We start from the raw sequence: 16883 nt of genomic DNA on the forward strand, positions 1-16883 counted from the left end.
CATTATCTAACCTACAATATCAACCTCAATAATTTTTACTACATTTTATTTTAACTATATTTAGAAGTTTGGTAAGATGATGAACTTTTGATAGTCTTCTCGATGTTAGGCTTTTCTCTTTTAAGGTTGTTCTAAGTTTCCTCTGCTATATTTAAATGAAGCTGTTCAAATTAGTCTACTAATTCGGCCTGGGGATTTGATGTTTGAGTGCCTAATGTGTGCAAAACGTTTGTCTCTAAGGAGCCTATAAGTAGATTAAGAATACATAATGTGAAAAGTCAAAGGTGCAAAATCATAATTATTTTAAATTACACTTGCTCTGGATAACATGTTGCAGAGCATAGGATGTAAAGTTCAAAAAACAACTCTTCTGATGTCATCCCACTTCCTCAGAGGTAATGTCTAATCTTTTTTGTATCCTCCTGGGAACTTGCAGTGCCCACGCAAACAATTCTGTCCTTGAAGAATATACACAGGTAGGATCATATACAACTATTCTGTAAGTTGAACCCACACACACAACACTTTGATGTATATCTTACGCTTCATTCCATACTGGCACGTACTGTTTAGACCTGGGACTAAACTGAATATTTTTGAGAATTGGCTTGAGGGAGAACATAGTGTTAGAGCTGGGTATATTGAAAGGTAGGTGAATGGTACAGATTACTTTAAGTCAGTCAACAGTTCTTAAGAGTGATCTGTGGACCCCTGGGAGTCCTGCTGGGGGGGGGGGATTCATGAAGTCACACCTATTTTCTGCTCTTTTACAGATGAGAAACCTGAGGCCCAGAGAAATTTCAGAACTTCGTCAAGTTGACATAGCTAGTAAGCAGTGAACTGGGATTTGAACATAGGTAGTAAGCAGTGTAAGCTTGTGCCTTTTACAAGTCTGCTGTAAAAACAACAAGTACTAACGGAAAATGTTTCCTTCATCTTTCGTACTTTGATATAATTTAATCCTGTGGGTTTGTTTTTGTTTTTGTTTTGCTGTAATTACCTCAGTTTATTCCTTCACCAGAACCTTCAGGAGGCGGCACAAAACCAGGTGGGGAAGCCCAGAGCTCAGCAAGTCCCTGCCCTCTTTAATCCTGTGTTTTTAAATGAAAGGTTTTTTGTGCATTATTTCACCACTCTTATTAGATACACAAATTTTTGATTACTGAACCCGAACTGAAGTACTAAAGTTGAGAGTACAAGTGCACTAAAGCAGATTTTTTGGATGTCAAGATCCCCATGTCATATTTACATCTAACTGAGTAGAGTACCTACTCTTTTAGGAGCTGTGATTGGTGCTTTCCTGTTTATACTCTCATTTAGACCTCGTAGCGGCCTTTTGAAGTAGATTTTCATTTTAATCATTTGTAAATATATTTTTTATTAAAAAAAATCATTTTATAAAATTTCATTTAATTCTTTAATAGATGAGAAAACTAAGGCTCTGAGAGATTAACTTGCCTGAGATCTCAAAGTTGATGAGAGTGGGATTTAAGGTCTGCCTGATTTTAGTTTATACTGTTTCTGTTACACCAAGCTGTTGCTCCAAGAAATGCTTGGATGCCCAGAGATTAGGGCCTTGCCACCAGCTCAGGCTGCAGTTTTGGTGTTTTAGGTAGTTTCTAGTCTTGATTGTTCCTACAGATTTGATATTTTACTCTTCTTAATTTCAAGCTGTAATCATATTAAAGGACAGTGAGAGAGGTATATCACTAGAATAGAGATGGATTTTCAGTTTACAAACTTTTTATTAGAAATATTTGACCACAGTTAGAATTGAATGTTTATTGAAATTCCTAGTGGGGGCAGGTTGAGCCTACCTCAAGAAGGGCAGTCAGAACTAGATAACCTGTCAGTTTGTGTGGTTCCTTAATGTTAATACGCTCCAAAGTCAAAGCATTGATGTTACGTAGACCATCTTTGGATCAAGCACGTGCTAGAAACTATTGTTAATATATTCTGCCCTGGGTAAATTGACTGGCTTGGGGGAAAAATCATTACTTGACCCCATATCTTAAGTGTTCTTACAACCTAAGAGGTTAATTGTACATGGTGCTGTAGAGAAAAAAAAAAAATCTTTTAACTCTAAAATCTCAAGCTCCACATAATTTATCCATTGATTACATTAAGGTTCAGCGCCCTCTCCAGAACTATAGCATGTATTATTTAGCTATGGACTATGAACCATTTACAGAGACATTTCAGATGTGGGCCTCATGCTTTCAATTCCACATAACGTTAAGTGGGGATGACTACTGTATAAAGTCAGAATATGCATTAACTCTAATTCAGCAGATTAATTTTGGGTATTTTTAAATGGCCATGGTTATCTTTAAAAGACAGTAGCTGTCATCACAAACATTTTGTTAAACTGCTTGAGGGGAACTACTGTGAATCTCTAAATCAAATTCTATTTCAGCAAGATCCTTATTGACACTATATATAGTACAACTGCTCTTCAGACAAGTAACTACTCCCTCCCTATTGTTTGATAACATTTTAATGTTCATATTTAGCATATGATGCTGATGTGAAAATTTTTAAAAAATCATATAGGTAGTGAGTATAAAAAGATTTAGCTTTTTAATTTTTTCTACAAAAAATTCACACCATTTTTCCATTTTCACTAGTTCTTTTCAATTTCATATTAATAATTCATAATCAATACCAGTAACTAAGAAAAAATGGTTCCATCAATTGTGTGACAGAAACTGCTATCTGTTTACTAAAACTGAGGCTCCCCTCTAATTCCTGTGCACACAGCTGGACCAAATTTCCCAGTGTCCCTCTTAAATACAGGCAAGTGACTGTTTTTACCAGTGGAATGTACATGAGGGCAGTGGGTACTAACTTTAGACTACATGCTCCTTCATGTTATTTTTTTCTCTGACTGGCTAAAATGGAGATCAGCTCAATATTAACATTGTAGTCTCAGGTGCTTGAGTGTAAGATGTTATTAAAGTTTGTGTTTGACCTGAAAATCCTTTTCTGTTACAAATTACTTTTAGATTAGAAAGTCAGTGTTATATGGAGAATTTTACAAGTGGAAGGTTCATCAGTAGTTAGCCTAACCATTGTTTTATAAGTAGAAATTGTGACACCTCATTTGCTTCTTTCCTTATATTAATGCTATGTCTCCTTTTAAATTCAGATTCTCACAATGTCCCACAGTTGTCATCACCTTCACTTTACTACTACACATGAATGAAATATAGGAAGTTGTATACTTAGCGCAGGGTATTTTCTGAAGTTTTTGTATGTTGAAAATAGCTATTAGTTCTTTCCTCTCTTCATTTTCTCTTCAGTTTTTCTTGTCACTGCTGCTTTGTGATAAGTGCTGCTTCCTTTTTTTCCCCTCTGTTTTTATTTCCATCATGGTCTTCTCCCTACATTTGCCTTTCTCCTCTGGCTTTTAAATCCGGAAAATTGAACTTTTATTTCTCTTTGGTTAGTTTGATAAATTAACATACTTAATCACCTCTGTAATGTTACAATTAACTTAATTCAGTGAACTCTGTATCTTCCATATCTTAGAGTTGAATGAGACCACATCTTATTTGTGAATCTCCTCTAAAAAATAGTGATTTTTATCATTTCTCCTGAAAATCTCTGTAAGAAGAGTAGAACTTGCTATCTGACGAGGTGGTCTATTCCAAATTTGTTTCGTAAGTTTTCTCATACTGAGCAGAAATCTACCTCTGCCCAAATTTAACTAGTCTTGTCTTCTGGAGCCATTCATGTCATATTCTTTCAGTTTTCATGACTGTTTCCAGTTTTCATCAACACTCCTGCTTGCTTTCCTGGATACTCTCCAGTTTGTCAAAGCCTGACTTGATACTTTTGGTGGGGGCTGGGGGGCGGGGTGAGCCACACAGCATGTGGGATCTTAGTTCCCTGACCAGGGATCGAACCCGTGCCCCCACCCCCTGCAGTGAAAGCACGGAGTCTTAACCACTGGACTGCCAGGGAAGTCCCTATCTTTAAAGGAACAGTATACTCTAGGTTTGGTTTCCTCAGCACAGTGTAGAACTGAATCATCATCCTTCATTTTGATTTCTAATCAATATCTTGGAATCATATTCTCCTTCTTAGTAGGCATATCATCCTGTTGAGGCAGAGAAAATGTAGAATAATGTAGAACAGGTCAGATTGCCTAGTTGGAGTTGTACCTTCACAATTTAGCTGTGGTTTTTGAGCTCGGCGCTGTTTGTTGTCTTCTATGAGTTGGCGATAATTGTAGTTTGTACCTCATAGGTAAGGTTATGGAAGGATCAAATTAATCCATGTAAAGTGATTGTCAAAAATGGCATGTTTATTATTGAAAATGATGTTTTTATTATTTTTCTCAGTTGTCTATTGCTGCATAACAAACCGATCAAAACTAAAACAGTGATTTATTCTTTTTTGTAACCCTGTGGCTTGTCTGGATTCTTTTGGACAGTTTTTCACATGGTGTTGGCTGTGGTCACTCATTGCTGTCTTCATCTGGGGCTGAAATATCCAAATGGCTTCACTAAACATGTTCCATGACTGGGGCTGACTTGACCTTTCTCTCCAGCAAGATAGTTTCTTTTTTTTTTTTTTTTTTAATGCTGGCTTAGGGCTCCAAGAGGGCAAAAAGGGAAGTTGCTAGTCCTCTTAAGGTTTAGGCCTAGAACTGGAACAGGAGTCATTTTCACTGCATTCTGCTGGTTAAAGCAAGACAACAAAGTGAACTCGGACTCAGGAGAAAGGAAATGAATTCCACCTCTTGACAGGAGGAGTGGCATACATGAACAGGGATGGTAGGGGAATTGGTGGAGGACATTCTGTTCTTTCATAGTTAGCTTTTTGAACCAAATTTAATGTTTAATCCAGTCTTTCTTGCTTTTTGTTTTTTAAGTCTTAATGGTTCTTACCTTTATGTCATCAGAAGATTTTAAAAGTTTGTCATTTATCCCTTTCTCAACTTCTTTTATTTTTAACAGCTTTACTGAGGTATAATTGACATACAAAGAACTGCGCATATTTATTTAATGGGTACAGTGTGATGAGTTTGCTTTTTCAACTTCTTGTAGTCAGCATTTTACCAGAAACATTCGCCACTGTTGATCCTTGGTCCTTTTAGTCTATCATTAGGCCAATAAACAGCCTGACTACTGGTATCTTGCCTTGTTACTTGTAGGTTCTGGTTAATAGCTTTAAAGTAGTTTTTGCCGTTGTTATTGTTTTAATCAGATGTTATGGCTAAATTCGGTGTTCACCTTGGGGGAAGAGGTGCTTAATTGCTAATTTAAAAATTCTCAGTGTGAGTTACCCAAATGTAAAACAACAGTTTTTAGAGATATAGAAGTTATTACTCATAAAAGATGAGTTACAATTTCTTATGACATTTATTGACACCTTGCCTAAATAACTTCTGCAAGTTTTCAGATGTATACTTTAAAGTTTTACATTTTAAGTGATTCACCCTTAACTAACTGCACATGTTTGTGGCCCTCATCTTTACATATATACAGTGGGTTAGATAAAAGTCATTGAAAAGTGAAGGACATGACGAGGCAGTGTTATTCTGTTTCTCTTGTCTTCCCTGCTAGACATTTTATCCTCAGACTTAGAGACTGTCTTGCTCACTATTCTCAGTGCCTAGCACAGTACCATTTAAGTATTGAAGAATAAGTGAATGTAAAAAATATGTTGAAGCAGTAAAATACGAAATAGAAATGCCTAGGTAGAGAATTGATTTCATGGTTAGGCTTTTACTTGTTGTCACTTCTTTATTTGAAAATATTCTTTGTCAATCTTAAATATACATAAGTGAGCCAGAGAGCAGTTCACAATCGAATTGTATATGGAACCTTCTTTAGATTTATATATATTTTTCCCACTATTTAATTTGAAGTGATTTGTGAATTCTGGTTAATCGCAATATACTTTTTCCTTATTTAGACTTCATAGTCTAACTTTTAGCCTAGCCAATCAGAAGTGGAATTTGTCCTTCCAAGTGTGGAGTGCCACAGGTTAAACCTAGACTTCTGAATCCAAAGCCATTATGCTATACCGTCTCCCATAGTGGAATGAATAATGTATTTTATATTAAGATATAAAACTTGAAAAAGCCTGGTCATTTGTTTCTTAAGTTAAAAAAAAAAAAACCACTTACTATACTAAATGGAACTATCTTTTGCTGTTTAGGCAGATCCCCAAAGAGCAGCTATAGTGTTCACAGAGTGTTCATGCCTCAAAGAGGATGATGGTGTTTAAAGGACAAAAATGACGGGAAGTTGGAATATTGCCAAGTCTTAGGTTATAGGCATTCCTTCTTTGGAGGAAGCAGTGGTCTTCCAAGCCCAGGGGGTTCCTTTATTTCTAGTTTGGTTGAGATTTCACACTAGAAGCTGCCTCAAAGTTTAAATGAATCAATGAATGAATGAATTCCAAAACACTTTTGCAGCTGAGAGATCTTTGAATATGAAAGTCTGGGGGTGGTGTAATAAGAATTTTGTTATCCTAACCAAAGTGGTCTTCTGATTTCAGGCCAACGGTTTCAAATATCAGTTAATAATCACAGGAAACATAATTTCAGGGTGAATTCTCTCATCTCCAGCCCTTTGCTGTAATGCGTTGCAACCTGCTCCTACTGCCAACTTGGAACTACCCACTTCATCTGAGTATCTGTTGCTTAAGTTGCAGAAAGGGGGAGAAGCCGGGTTAAAGCTTACTCTCCCACTCACCATTTGGAACATAATGGGGTAGATATACAAAGTGAGAGTTATTATTTTAAAAGCGTTTTTCAACCTGTTTGGCATATAAGTAGGTGCTATATAAACTACTGGGTTACTACCAGAAGAATAGAAACCAAGAATTAGATACCCTTTTTCCTTGTAAAAATTGAGACTTGTTTGGGGCTAAGCCCAGTTGAAAATTGACTTTCACCTTGATTCCTAGAGTGTGTTTAGTAGGAAGAAGTGGAGTATTTAAAAAAAAAAAATTTGCCTAATTCTACTACTGGAATATTATCTTTCTCCCCCTTAAAAAAAAAAATCACTAGTTTATTGTGCCTTATCCCCCTAATACAGTGAAATCAAGTTTTTCTTTAAATCCATTGTAGAATATAATTATTAGCATGTTAGGATTTACTTAGCTTACATTGTTATAGTTTTGAACAGAATTATGTAGAATGAAGTTTTACCTGTTTGGGGTGATCGGTAAATATGTATCTTATTAGCTGAAAATCACTTTAATGAAACTAAAGGTTTACTCTTCAGATCGTTTTTTAAAAAATATTTATTTATTTATTTATTTATTTATGGCTGTGTTGGGTCTTCGTTTCTGTGCGAGGGCTTTCTCTTGTTGTGGCAAGTGGGGACCACTCTTCATCGCGGTGCACAGGCCTCTCATTATCGCGGCCTCTCTTGTTGCGGGGCACAGACTCCAGACGCGCAGGCTCAGTAGTTGTGGCTCACGGGCCCAGTTGCTCTGCGGCATGTGGGATCTTCCCAGACCAGGGCTCGAACCCGTGTCCCCTGCATTGGCAGGCAGATTCTCAACCACTGCGCCACCAGGGAAGCCCCAACTCTTCAGATCTTTAATTCTCATACTCCTACCAGTGTGTCTTAATTTAGGTAGGAAGAATAAAACTTTGAACAGCTTTTTACCTGTTGTGAGGTATTATTACTTTAATTGTAGTCTTATAAATGACGTTTTGTTCTTTTGTTCTGCTTCCTCTGTCATGGACTCTGGTAGTGTCTATTATACTATCAGTTTCTGCTTAAGTCATATATTCCTTCAGAGTACCAGAAAGTTAATCTCTTATGTTCTTTGCATTCTAGTGTCATGACTACCTTGAAAATGAAAAGTTTGCCATTTTGTTAAATAATATAGTAATAAAACATAATAACATATAATATTATGAGCTGTCATGCTTTCACATTCATTGAAACATGCAGTCTTTATCAGCATGTAAATTGATAGCACTATGGGGGAGAGGCCAATATTCAAATTATCATCCTTAAATAATAAGCTGAACACTTAATTTCAAATTTTAAGTATTGCTGTCCAAAGCATTCTGCTTTTAAACCACAAATTTACGAGCCTACGGCATTCAAAAGTTGTATCATTGGCAATGACTGGGTATTAAAGTTTTATAACTTAGGCTATAGTATGCTCTTGAAAAATGCAGATTCTTTCAGTTTTGTAAATATTTTAGTCTTATTATGACTGTTTCTTTTCTTCCCAAGTCTCTTTTGGAAAAGTTCTTGATCCCCAATGCTTCACAAGCAGAGAGCAAAGTCTTCTATTTGAAAATGAAAGGAGACTACTACCGCTATTTGGCTGAGGTTGCTGCAGGTGATGACAAGAAAGGTATGCTGCCTCAGCCTGTGCGCTGGACGCTTAGAAAGTGAACAGTACGGAAGGAGTCCCTTCTGGAGTGTAGAGAATTGTTCTGTTGTTTTCTAATTGCTCAGAGCACTAAATGAAGAGTAATAATGGACTTTGCGCTTTCTCTCTCTCTCTTTCTTTCTTCCTTCCCTCCCCTCCCCTCCCCTCCCCTCCCTTTTTCCCTCCCCCCATCCTTCCTTCAACTAAACAGTTGACCCTTGAGGAACACAGATTTAAGCTGCACAGGTCCATTTACACAGAGATTTTTTCTGTAAATACTACAGTACTGCATGATCCAAGGTTGGACATGAAGGGCCGCCTACAAAATTATACTCAGATTTTCGACTGCATGAAGAGTTGGCATCCCTAAACCCCTTGTTGTTCAAGGGTCAACTATATATCTACTGCCGAATAATTGGTATTCTGAAATGTATGCTTGCTAACAAGCCAATTTTATGTATAGGAATGTTTCCTCACAATTTTAATAGTGGTTTTAGTATAACTGTAGAGCAGTACAAACTAATTATTAAAAATAATACTGAGATGATTAGGGTTATTTTGTCTTGACATTGATCAATGGCTAGTGTAGTTTTCCAGGAGAAGCTTTTCTTTTTTTTTTCTTTTCTTTTAAATTTAGGAGCCTTAATCAGTTAAGGTTGCTACAGCTTAATATTTCAGAGTTTATAATTGGATAGTAAAGGTTTGGTTTGAGGGGTGAAGGTGAAGTGCAAACTTTTATCGATACATTTTGGTGCATTTTATTATCCAGGGATTGTGGATCAATCACAGCAAGCATACCAAGAAGCTTTTGAAATCAGCAAAAAGGAAATGCAGCCAACACATCCTATCAGATTGGGTCTGGCCCTTAACTTCTCTGTGTTCTATTATGAGATTCTGAACTCCCCTGAGAAAGCCTGCTCTCTTGCAAAAACAGTATGTATTTTTTACCTGTTATGTGGAAATTTAGTAATCATTATTATTTGAGCATTGAAATGTATTTTTTTTTTATCACAGGCATTTGATGAAGCCATTGCTGAACTTGATACATTAAGTGAAGAGTCATACAAAGACAGCACACTAATAATGCAGTTACTGAGAGACAACCTGACAGTAAGTACATATCAGCATCATGAGTGGTTAACATGGCGAAGAGATTATAGGCATACCTCTGTTTCATTGTGCTTCACAGATACTACGAGTTTTATAAATTGAAGGTTTGTTACAACCCTGTGTTAAGCAAGTCTATGGGTGCTGTTTTTCTCAAAAGCATTTGCTCATTTCATGTCTCTTGAGTTCACATTTTGGTAATTTTCAGTGTTTCAAACCCTACACCAATAAAAATTTCAACTGCTGAAGGCTCAGTTGATGATTAGCATTTTTTAGCAATAAAGTATTTTTTAACAAGGTATGTATGTTGGTTTTTTTAAAGACATAATGCTGTTGCATACTTAATAGACTACAGTATGGTGTAAACATAACTTATATGCACTGGAAACAAAAAATTCGTGTGACTCAGTTTATTTTTATATTCTTTTTTTTTTTCTTTTTTTTTTAAATGTAAGATCCTATCTGCTTTTAAAACTCTGAAGAAAACCATCTTACAGAAACTGAAATATTAGACTAAGGACTAAAAATGTGTCCTTTGATTAGTTACATATACCCATTGTTAAAATTCTGGTTTTTTGTTTTGTTTTTTTTAATTAATTAATTTATTTATTTAGTTTTTTTTGGCTGTGTTGGGCCTTCGTTTCTGTGCGAGGGCTTTCCATAGTTGCGGCAAGCGGGGGCCACTCTTCATCGCGGTGCGCAGGCCTCTCACTATCACGGCCTCTCGTTGCGGAGCACAGGCTCCAGACGCGCAGGCTCAGCAGTTGTGGCTCATGGGCCTAGCCGCTCCGCGGCATGTGGGATCCTCCCAGACCAGGGCCCAAACCCGTATCCCCTGCATTGGCAGGCGGACTCTCAACCACTGCACCACCAGGGAAGCCCAAAATTCTGGTTTTTAAAATGACTTTGTAATTCATGGTTTTGAACTTTCAATTACTTAAGCCATTTTATTTTTCATTTCAATATAGGTGATTCTGTTCTTTCCATTTTAGTCACAGAAGAGTTTTGCTTTTAGTATCAAAAGCATACTTAAGTTCTCTTTTTTTTAAAAAAATAATTTTTATTTATTTATTTGGTTGTGCTGGGTCTTAGTTGCAGCAGGCAGGCTCCTTAGTTGTGGCTCTTAAACTCTTAGTTGTGGCATGCATGTGGGATCTAGTTCCTTGACTAGGGATCGAACCTGGGTGCCCTGCATTGGGAGCACAGTCTTAACCACTGCGCCGCCAGGGAAGTCCCTTAAGTTCTCTTCTTATTTATTTATTTATTTTTGGCTGTGTTGGGTCTTCGTTGCTGCGCACGAGCTTTCTCTAGTTGCAGCATGTGGGGCTACTCTTTGTTGCGGTGCGTTGGCTTCTCATTGCCGTGGCTTCTCTTGTTGCGGAGCACGGGCTCTAGGGACTCGGGCTTTAGTAGTTGCAGTACGTGGGCTCAGTAGTTGTGGCTCGTGGGCTCTAGAGCGCAGGCTCGGTAGTTGTGGCGCATGGGCTTAGTTGCTCCGAGACATGTGGGATGTTCCTGGACCAGGGATTGAACCCGTGTCCCCTCCATTGGCAGGAGGATTCTTAACCACTGCACCACCAGGGAAGCCCTCTCTTCATATTTAAATTCCATTAAAAATGGAGACCATAAAGTTGCTTCTATATTTATGTAGCTATGGTAGGGCATTAATAACTTTAGTTACAAAATTTCAGATACTCTATGGAGTCCAAGTGGACATCTATTTTGCCTAGTCTCTTAGTTAAAAAAAAAAAAATGACTTAACTGTGGCAGGTCATGATTGTCCTTGGTATACTGCAGACTAAAAAAAAAAAAAAAACCACAATGCCAGTATCACACTGAAAAAATATTTAGTTAATTCCTTAATAATATTAAATTTCTAGCATTCAATTTCCAGTTGTCTTTTTGTGTTTCTTTGTATTGTCTTTTTTTTTTTCTTCCAACAGTTTTTTTATTTGCATTGGGATCCAAATAGTCTACATATTGCAGTTGGTTGATATGTCTCTTTGGTCCCATAGGTTTTCACATTGTTCTCCTTCACATAAATATTAAATTTGAAGTTTTGAGGCTTGGGTGAAAAAAAGTATCAAGTATCTGCTATGTGCCAGATAAAGAGCTAGGAATGAAGATTATAGTTTAGTGCTACTGGTTTTTATTAGCTTTGGGGCATTTGTTTTGGGGACTGTACATCATCATTGTATACATTTAACTTTTCTCAGCTTTATTTTTTTTCAGTCCATTGCCAATTTTCTGAACCAGTTATATTCTCAGCAGTTTTTTGAATGTCATTATGTACTTGTTTATTATTAAACACTGAAAATTATTTTAGAAAGTATAATTGGAGGCTACCTACACACTCTGGAGATTATTTTAGTCAAGAGGATAAGGTATAAGTTCCTTAAAGAGTGAATCTTTTTATGTATATCAAATGAAAGAAGCACTTCAGTTTGTTAGCTAATTTTAATATTAATTTTAATATTAAGAATTTTTCAAATTTTTCTGGTTTGAAATGATGAGATAGTTCTAAAAGGTAGAACTTGAGACCTAATCACTACTGAGTTGTGTTGTCATCACTTTTTGAGAAGGCCTGATCTGAAATATATACTTCCAGCTGAATCTTGGTATCAGTATAGCATGAAGAGCATATTACAAGAGCTGAGTAAGAAGAAAACCAAGGTTCTGATTCTGATTCCGTCACTATTTACTATGTGCCTTCTCTGAGCTCTTGTCATATTGCCTGTTATCATTATAGGTTGATTGGATCACTTATCTGTCAAGTAAAGAAATTTTGTCAGAACTATCTAGTATCTGAGTCTGGATCTGGTTGACCAGTATTGTCAACACATAACCCTAGGAAGATAAATATAAATATCCTTCATCAAATTTTTAATGTTTATATGGAAAAAACAGGGGTCCATGAAAGAACTGGAAAGAGATGATAAAAAAATAATTTCATCTTGTCTTATAAGACCACCAGTTTAATAGAAGCTTACAGACTTCTAGAGGTCATTCAGCTAACTGTATGATGTTCAAAGAAGTCTCCTTTCCAGGCCAGTAACATATTTGGTTAATAAATAAATAAAACTAATGGGTGATTTGGGGGATAGAAAAATATTGAGCTTTTCCCCCCTTCATTCTGCAATGTATAAGCAATATAAAATTCAAGGTATCTTGAAACAATCCTTTTATAATTGCCTCTAAAAATCATTATAGAGTGCTAAGACTTGTAAAAAAAAATTAATATTTGGAACAGCTGAGATAATTTTGAAATCATCTTCTTAAACTGCTGAAAAACTGTAACATTAATCTAAAAATAAATAGACACCATAGTCCTACTACTATGGGACAATTCAGTTTTTACCTCTTAGAAGATTTGGTTCTGACCATACTGTTGTGTTCATCTATTTATTTTGAATCAGACAAATTCACAAAGGTAGTTTTTTTTTGTTTTGTTTTGTTTTTTGTAAACTAAAAATGTTAGTTAAATTTGTAGTTTAGTTCTGATTTGATCCTGACTCTTGAATTTCATGGAGTGTGGTATTCTCTTTAGAGTGGCAGTCTAAAGTCTACCAGGGGAAAGTAGTCAGTATGAGCTCAAGGAGCATGGGCTGAATTTGATGATTCTGGTTTAGTTGCACTAAACTTATACATCCGTCTCTCACTGGGGCTATTTGGGACAACCTACTATTCTAATAGCTATTGATATTTAGAACTGTAGCATTTCTATGATTTCTTCTACTTTTTCTTTACCTTCTATGAATAACCAAGAATTTCCTGTATCTGACTTTGTTATTTGAAGACATCTCTGCTGTGTACTTACAATGCTTACAGAATGATTAGGGAGGAAATAAATGTATTATATTGAAGCCTTTTATATCTTTTTAAAAAATTTATTGTATTGAAGTATAGTTGATTTACAATGTCGTGTTAATTTCTGCTGTAGAGCAAAGGGATTCAGTTATACACATATACATTCTTTTTCATATTATTTTCCATTGTGGTTTATCACAGGATATTGAATATAATTCCCTGGAGGCATTTTACATCTTGAAGCTATCTTAAATGCTGCAATTTTTTAAAGAAAGCCTTCCAACAAAAACTGCTTAGATTCTGGTACTTTGGCATATATATTAAGGTTTTTTTTTAAACTGAAATATACTAAAATTTCTCTCTCCCTCCCCCCCCTCCCCCATCCCTCCCTCCCCTCCTCTCTCCCTCCCTCCTCTTTTAACTAGTTGTGGACATCGGATACCCAAGGAGACGAAGCTGAAGCAGGAGAAGGAGGGGAAAATTAAAAGGCCTTCCAACTTTTGTCTGCCTCATTCTAAAATTTACACAGTAGACCATTTGTCATCCATGCTGTCCCACAAATAGTTTTTTGTTTACGATTTATGACAGGTTTATGTTACTTCTATTTGAATTTCTATATTTCCCATGTGGTTTTTATGTTTAATATTAGGGGAGTAGAGCCAGTTAACATTTAGGGAGTTATCTGTTTTCATCTTGAGGTGGCCAATATGGGGATGTGGAATTTTTATACAAGTTATAAATGTTTGGCATAGTACTTTTGGTACATTGTGGCTTCACGAGGGCCAGTGTTAAAACTGCTTCCATGTCTAAGCAAAGAAAACTGCCTCGTATTGGTTTGTCCTGGTGGGGAATAAAAGGGATAATTGGTTCCAGTCACAGGTGTAGCTGTGGGTACTTTAAGGTTTGGAGCACTTATAAGGCTATGGTAGAAATAGATATCCCATGGATATTACATGTTAAACCATGTGTTATCTGTGGAATACTCAGTCTCAATGTGCACACCATTGACTACAGCTACAGAAGTGTTCCTTTAGTTGTGACCCAATTTACTCTGGATAAGGGCAGAAACGGTTCACATTCCATTATTTGTAAAGTTACCTGCTGTTTGCTTTCATTATTTTTGCTACACTCATTTTATTTGTATTTAAATGTTTTAGGCAACCTAAGAACAAATGTACAAGTAAAGATGCAGTAAAAATGAATTGCTTGATATTCATTACTTCTTGTGTATCAAGCGCAGCAGTAAAACAAAAAACCCATGTATTTAACATTTTTTAGGTTTTTTTTTTGCTTTTGTGGGTTTTTTTTGTTTTGTTTTGTTTTTGTTTTGTTTTTTGGGGTTTTTTTGTTTTGTTTTTTTTTGATACTTGCCTAACATGCATGTGCTGTAAAAATAGTTAACAGGGAAATAACTTGAGATGATGGCTAGCTTTGTTTAATGTCTTATGAGATTTTCATGAACAATCCAAGCATAATTGTTAAGAACACGTGTATTAAGTTCATGTAAGTGGAATAAAAGTTTTATGAATGGACTTTTCAACTACTTTCTCTACAGCTTTTCATGTAAATTAGTCTTTTGGTTCTGAAACTTCTCTAAAGAAAATTGTACATTTTTGGAAATTTATTCCTTATTCCCTCTTGGCAGCTAATGGGCTTTTACTAAGTTTGAATACAAAGTTTATCATAACAACAAAATACTACTAAGATAACTACTACTGTTCCCAGTCATGTCCCATACTCCCCCCTCCCCCTGAGAAAAAAAAATTTTTTTTTTTTTCCAGAGACAGGGGGATTGATTGAGAAAAAAAAGTAATGTGTTCCATTTAAAATTTTGGTATATGGCATTTTCTAACTTAGGAAGCCGCAATGTTCTTGGCCCATCATGACATTGGGTAGCATTAACTGTAAGTTTCGTGCTTCCAGATCACTTTTGTTTTTAAGAATTTCTTGATACTCTTAACAGCCTGCCTTCAATTTTGATCTTTTATTCTTTCTATTTGTCAGGTGCACAGGATTACCTTTTTTAAGCCTTGTGTCTTGTCACCAACCGTTCCTACTTGGTGGCCATGTACTTGGGGAAAAGGCCGCATGATCTTTCTGGCTCCACTCAATGCCTAAGGATACCCTGCTTCCTTTGCTTGCATCCCACAAACTATTTCCCTCATCCTATACACTGCAGCAAATCTCTCCCTAGTTGACGAGATTGTGTTTATCTCCCTGTAAACCCTACCTATCCTGAATGGTCTGTCATTGTCTTTGCCTTTAAAATCCTTCCTCTTCCTCTCTTTGAATAATGATGGGGCTAAGTTATACCCAAAGCTCACCCTACAAGCTATTTCCTCAGTACCTTGCAGAAAACACCAAACAAAAATACCATTTTAAAAGAGGTGTATTTTTTTTTTCTTTTAGAATGTAAGCTCCTCGAGAGCAGGGACAATGTTTTCTGTATGTTCTATTGTGCCTAGTACACTGTAAATGCTCAATAAATACTGATGATGGGAGGCAGTGAGTCTTGATGATAAGGGTGAGAACTGAAACCCCGAATACTGTTTTGTTGCTTGTTTTATTATGACCTCAGATTAAATTGGGAAATATCAGCCCTTTGGGACAATTGTCCCAAATGTTACATTCAAATAAAAGTGCAATGGAGGCCTTGGGGTCTTTCTTTCCAGGAGAAAAAGATCTCTTACGCATTTGGGACAACATCATAATGCATCTTCACGCACAGCTCTTTTCTTTTTCTATTGATTTCTCCTGACCCCCAGGCCAAGGACATGAAATAATCATTTTATAGCTACAGAGGATGAAGTTAGACTGAGGAGATGGGTTTTATTCAAGTAAATTATAAATAAAATCTAAAGCTTGTCTCATTTGCCTATTTATGTGCCTCAGTCTCATCTGCTAGTTTGATTCTGAAATAAATTGTGATAATACTTCATTAATATTAGCTGTTAATAGGTTTCTACATAGTAGTGCCCAGTAGATAAAGGAAGATTTCAACCTGAGATTTTTTTGCCTTGAGATTTGAATAATAAATTTTTTATAACATTTCTTAAATTGCCCCAAATTCAGGCTTCATGTCTGTTTCTGTCAACACTTTCAGGAATTTGGAGACTCCAGCAATGTAATGTATTTGGTGTGTGTGTGTAGTATTGGAGTTGTTAAATGTACATATCCACTTCAGAGTTGTGCCTTGAGAGAGGGCAGGAGTGTGATCGGTTAAAAGGATGGATTTTGCTGCCACTTTGGCCTGTGGTCTTGGCTTTTCCAGTTAATAGCTGTTTTTTGTGCTTTGAAGATAGAAATTGGGGTGGGGGAGTAAAAGAGAATTAAAAGAATGTAATGTCAAGTGGCTTAGTAACTACAGGAGCTCAATTCTTTTCCTGTCTTCCCTAAAAATAGTCACCAATCCTGCCATGGCCCAGCGCATATTTTAAAACTAGTTAAGGCCAATTTGTAATCTGCAATCTTAGATTATTTGTGGTCAGGTCTCAACTTGATTGAATAACTTGGGAGCTCTAACAATGGTGAGATGTTTAAAAATCTTTAGTAGGCTCTGAATGTAGATCTAAGAATTTGACACTTTTCAGCGGTGGTGGCATCATTTAATC

At 36.3% G+C, this 16883-nt stretch overlaps 1 protein-coding gene across 1 annotated transcript in view; it reads left to right on the plus strand.

The window, feature by feature from the left end:
- YWHAZ (tyrosine 3-monooxygenase/tryptophan 5-monooxygenase activation protein zeta) overlaps nucleotides 1-15922 on the plus strand; it is a 32523-nt gene extending 16601 nt beyond the window's left edge. The window contains exons 3-6 of the mRNA XM_007173406.3: nucleotides 8217-8340; nucleotides 9128-9291; nucleotides 9373-9468; nucleotides 13698-15922. Coding sequence (XP_007173468.1) covers nucleotides 8217-8340; nucleotides 9128-9291; nucleotides 9373-9468; nucleotides 13698-13757 — 444 coding nt within the window. The 3' untranslated portion in view covers nucleotides 13758-15922. The remainder of the gene's footprint in view (nucleotides 1-8216; nucleotides 8341-9127; nucleotides 9292-9372; nucleotides 9469-13697) is intronic.
- The last annotated feature ends 961 nt before the right edge of the window (nucleotides 15923-16883 follow it).

This window comes from Balaenoptera acutorostrata, chromosome 17, assembly GCF_949987535.1.
Source record: "Balaenoptera acutorostrata chromosome 17, mBalAcu1.1, whole genome shotgun sequence".
In the NCBI taxonomy this organism is placed as follows: Eukaryota; Metazoa; Chordata; class Mammalia; order Artiodactyla; family Balaenopteridae; genus Balaenoptera; species Balaenoptera acutorostrata.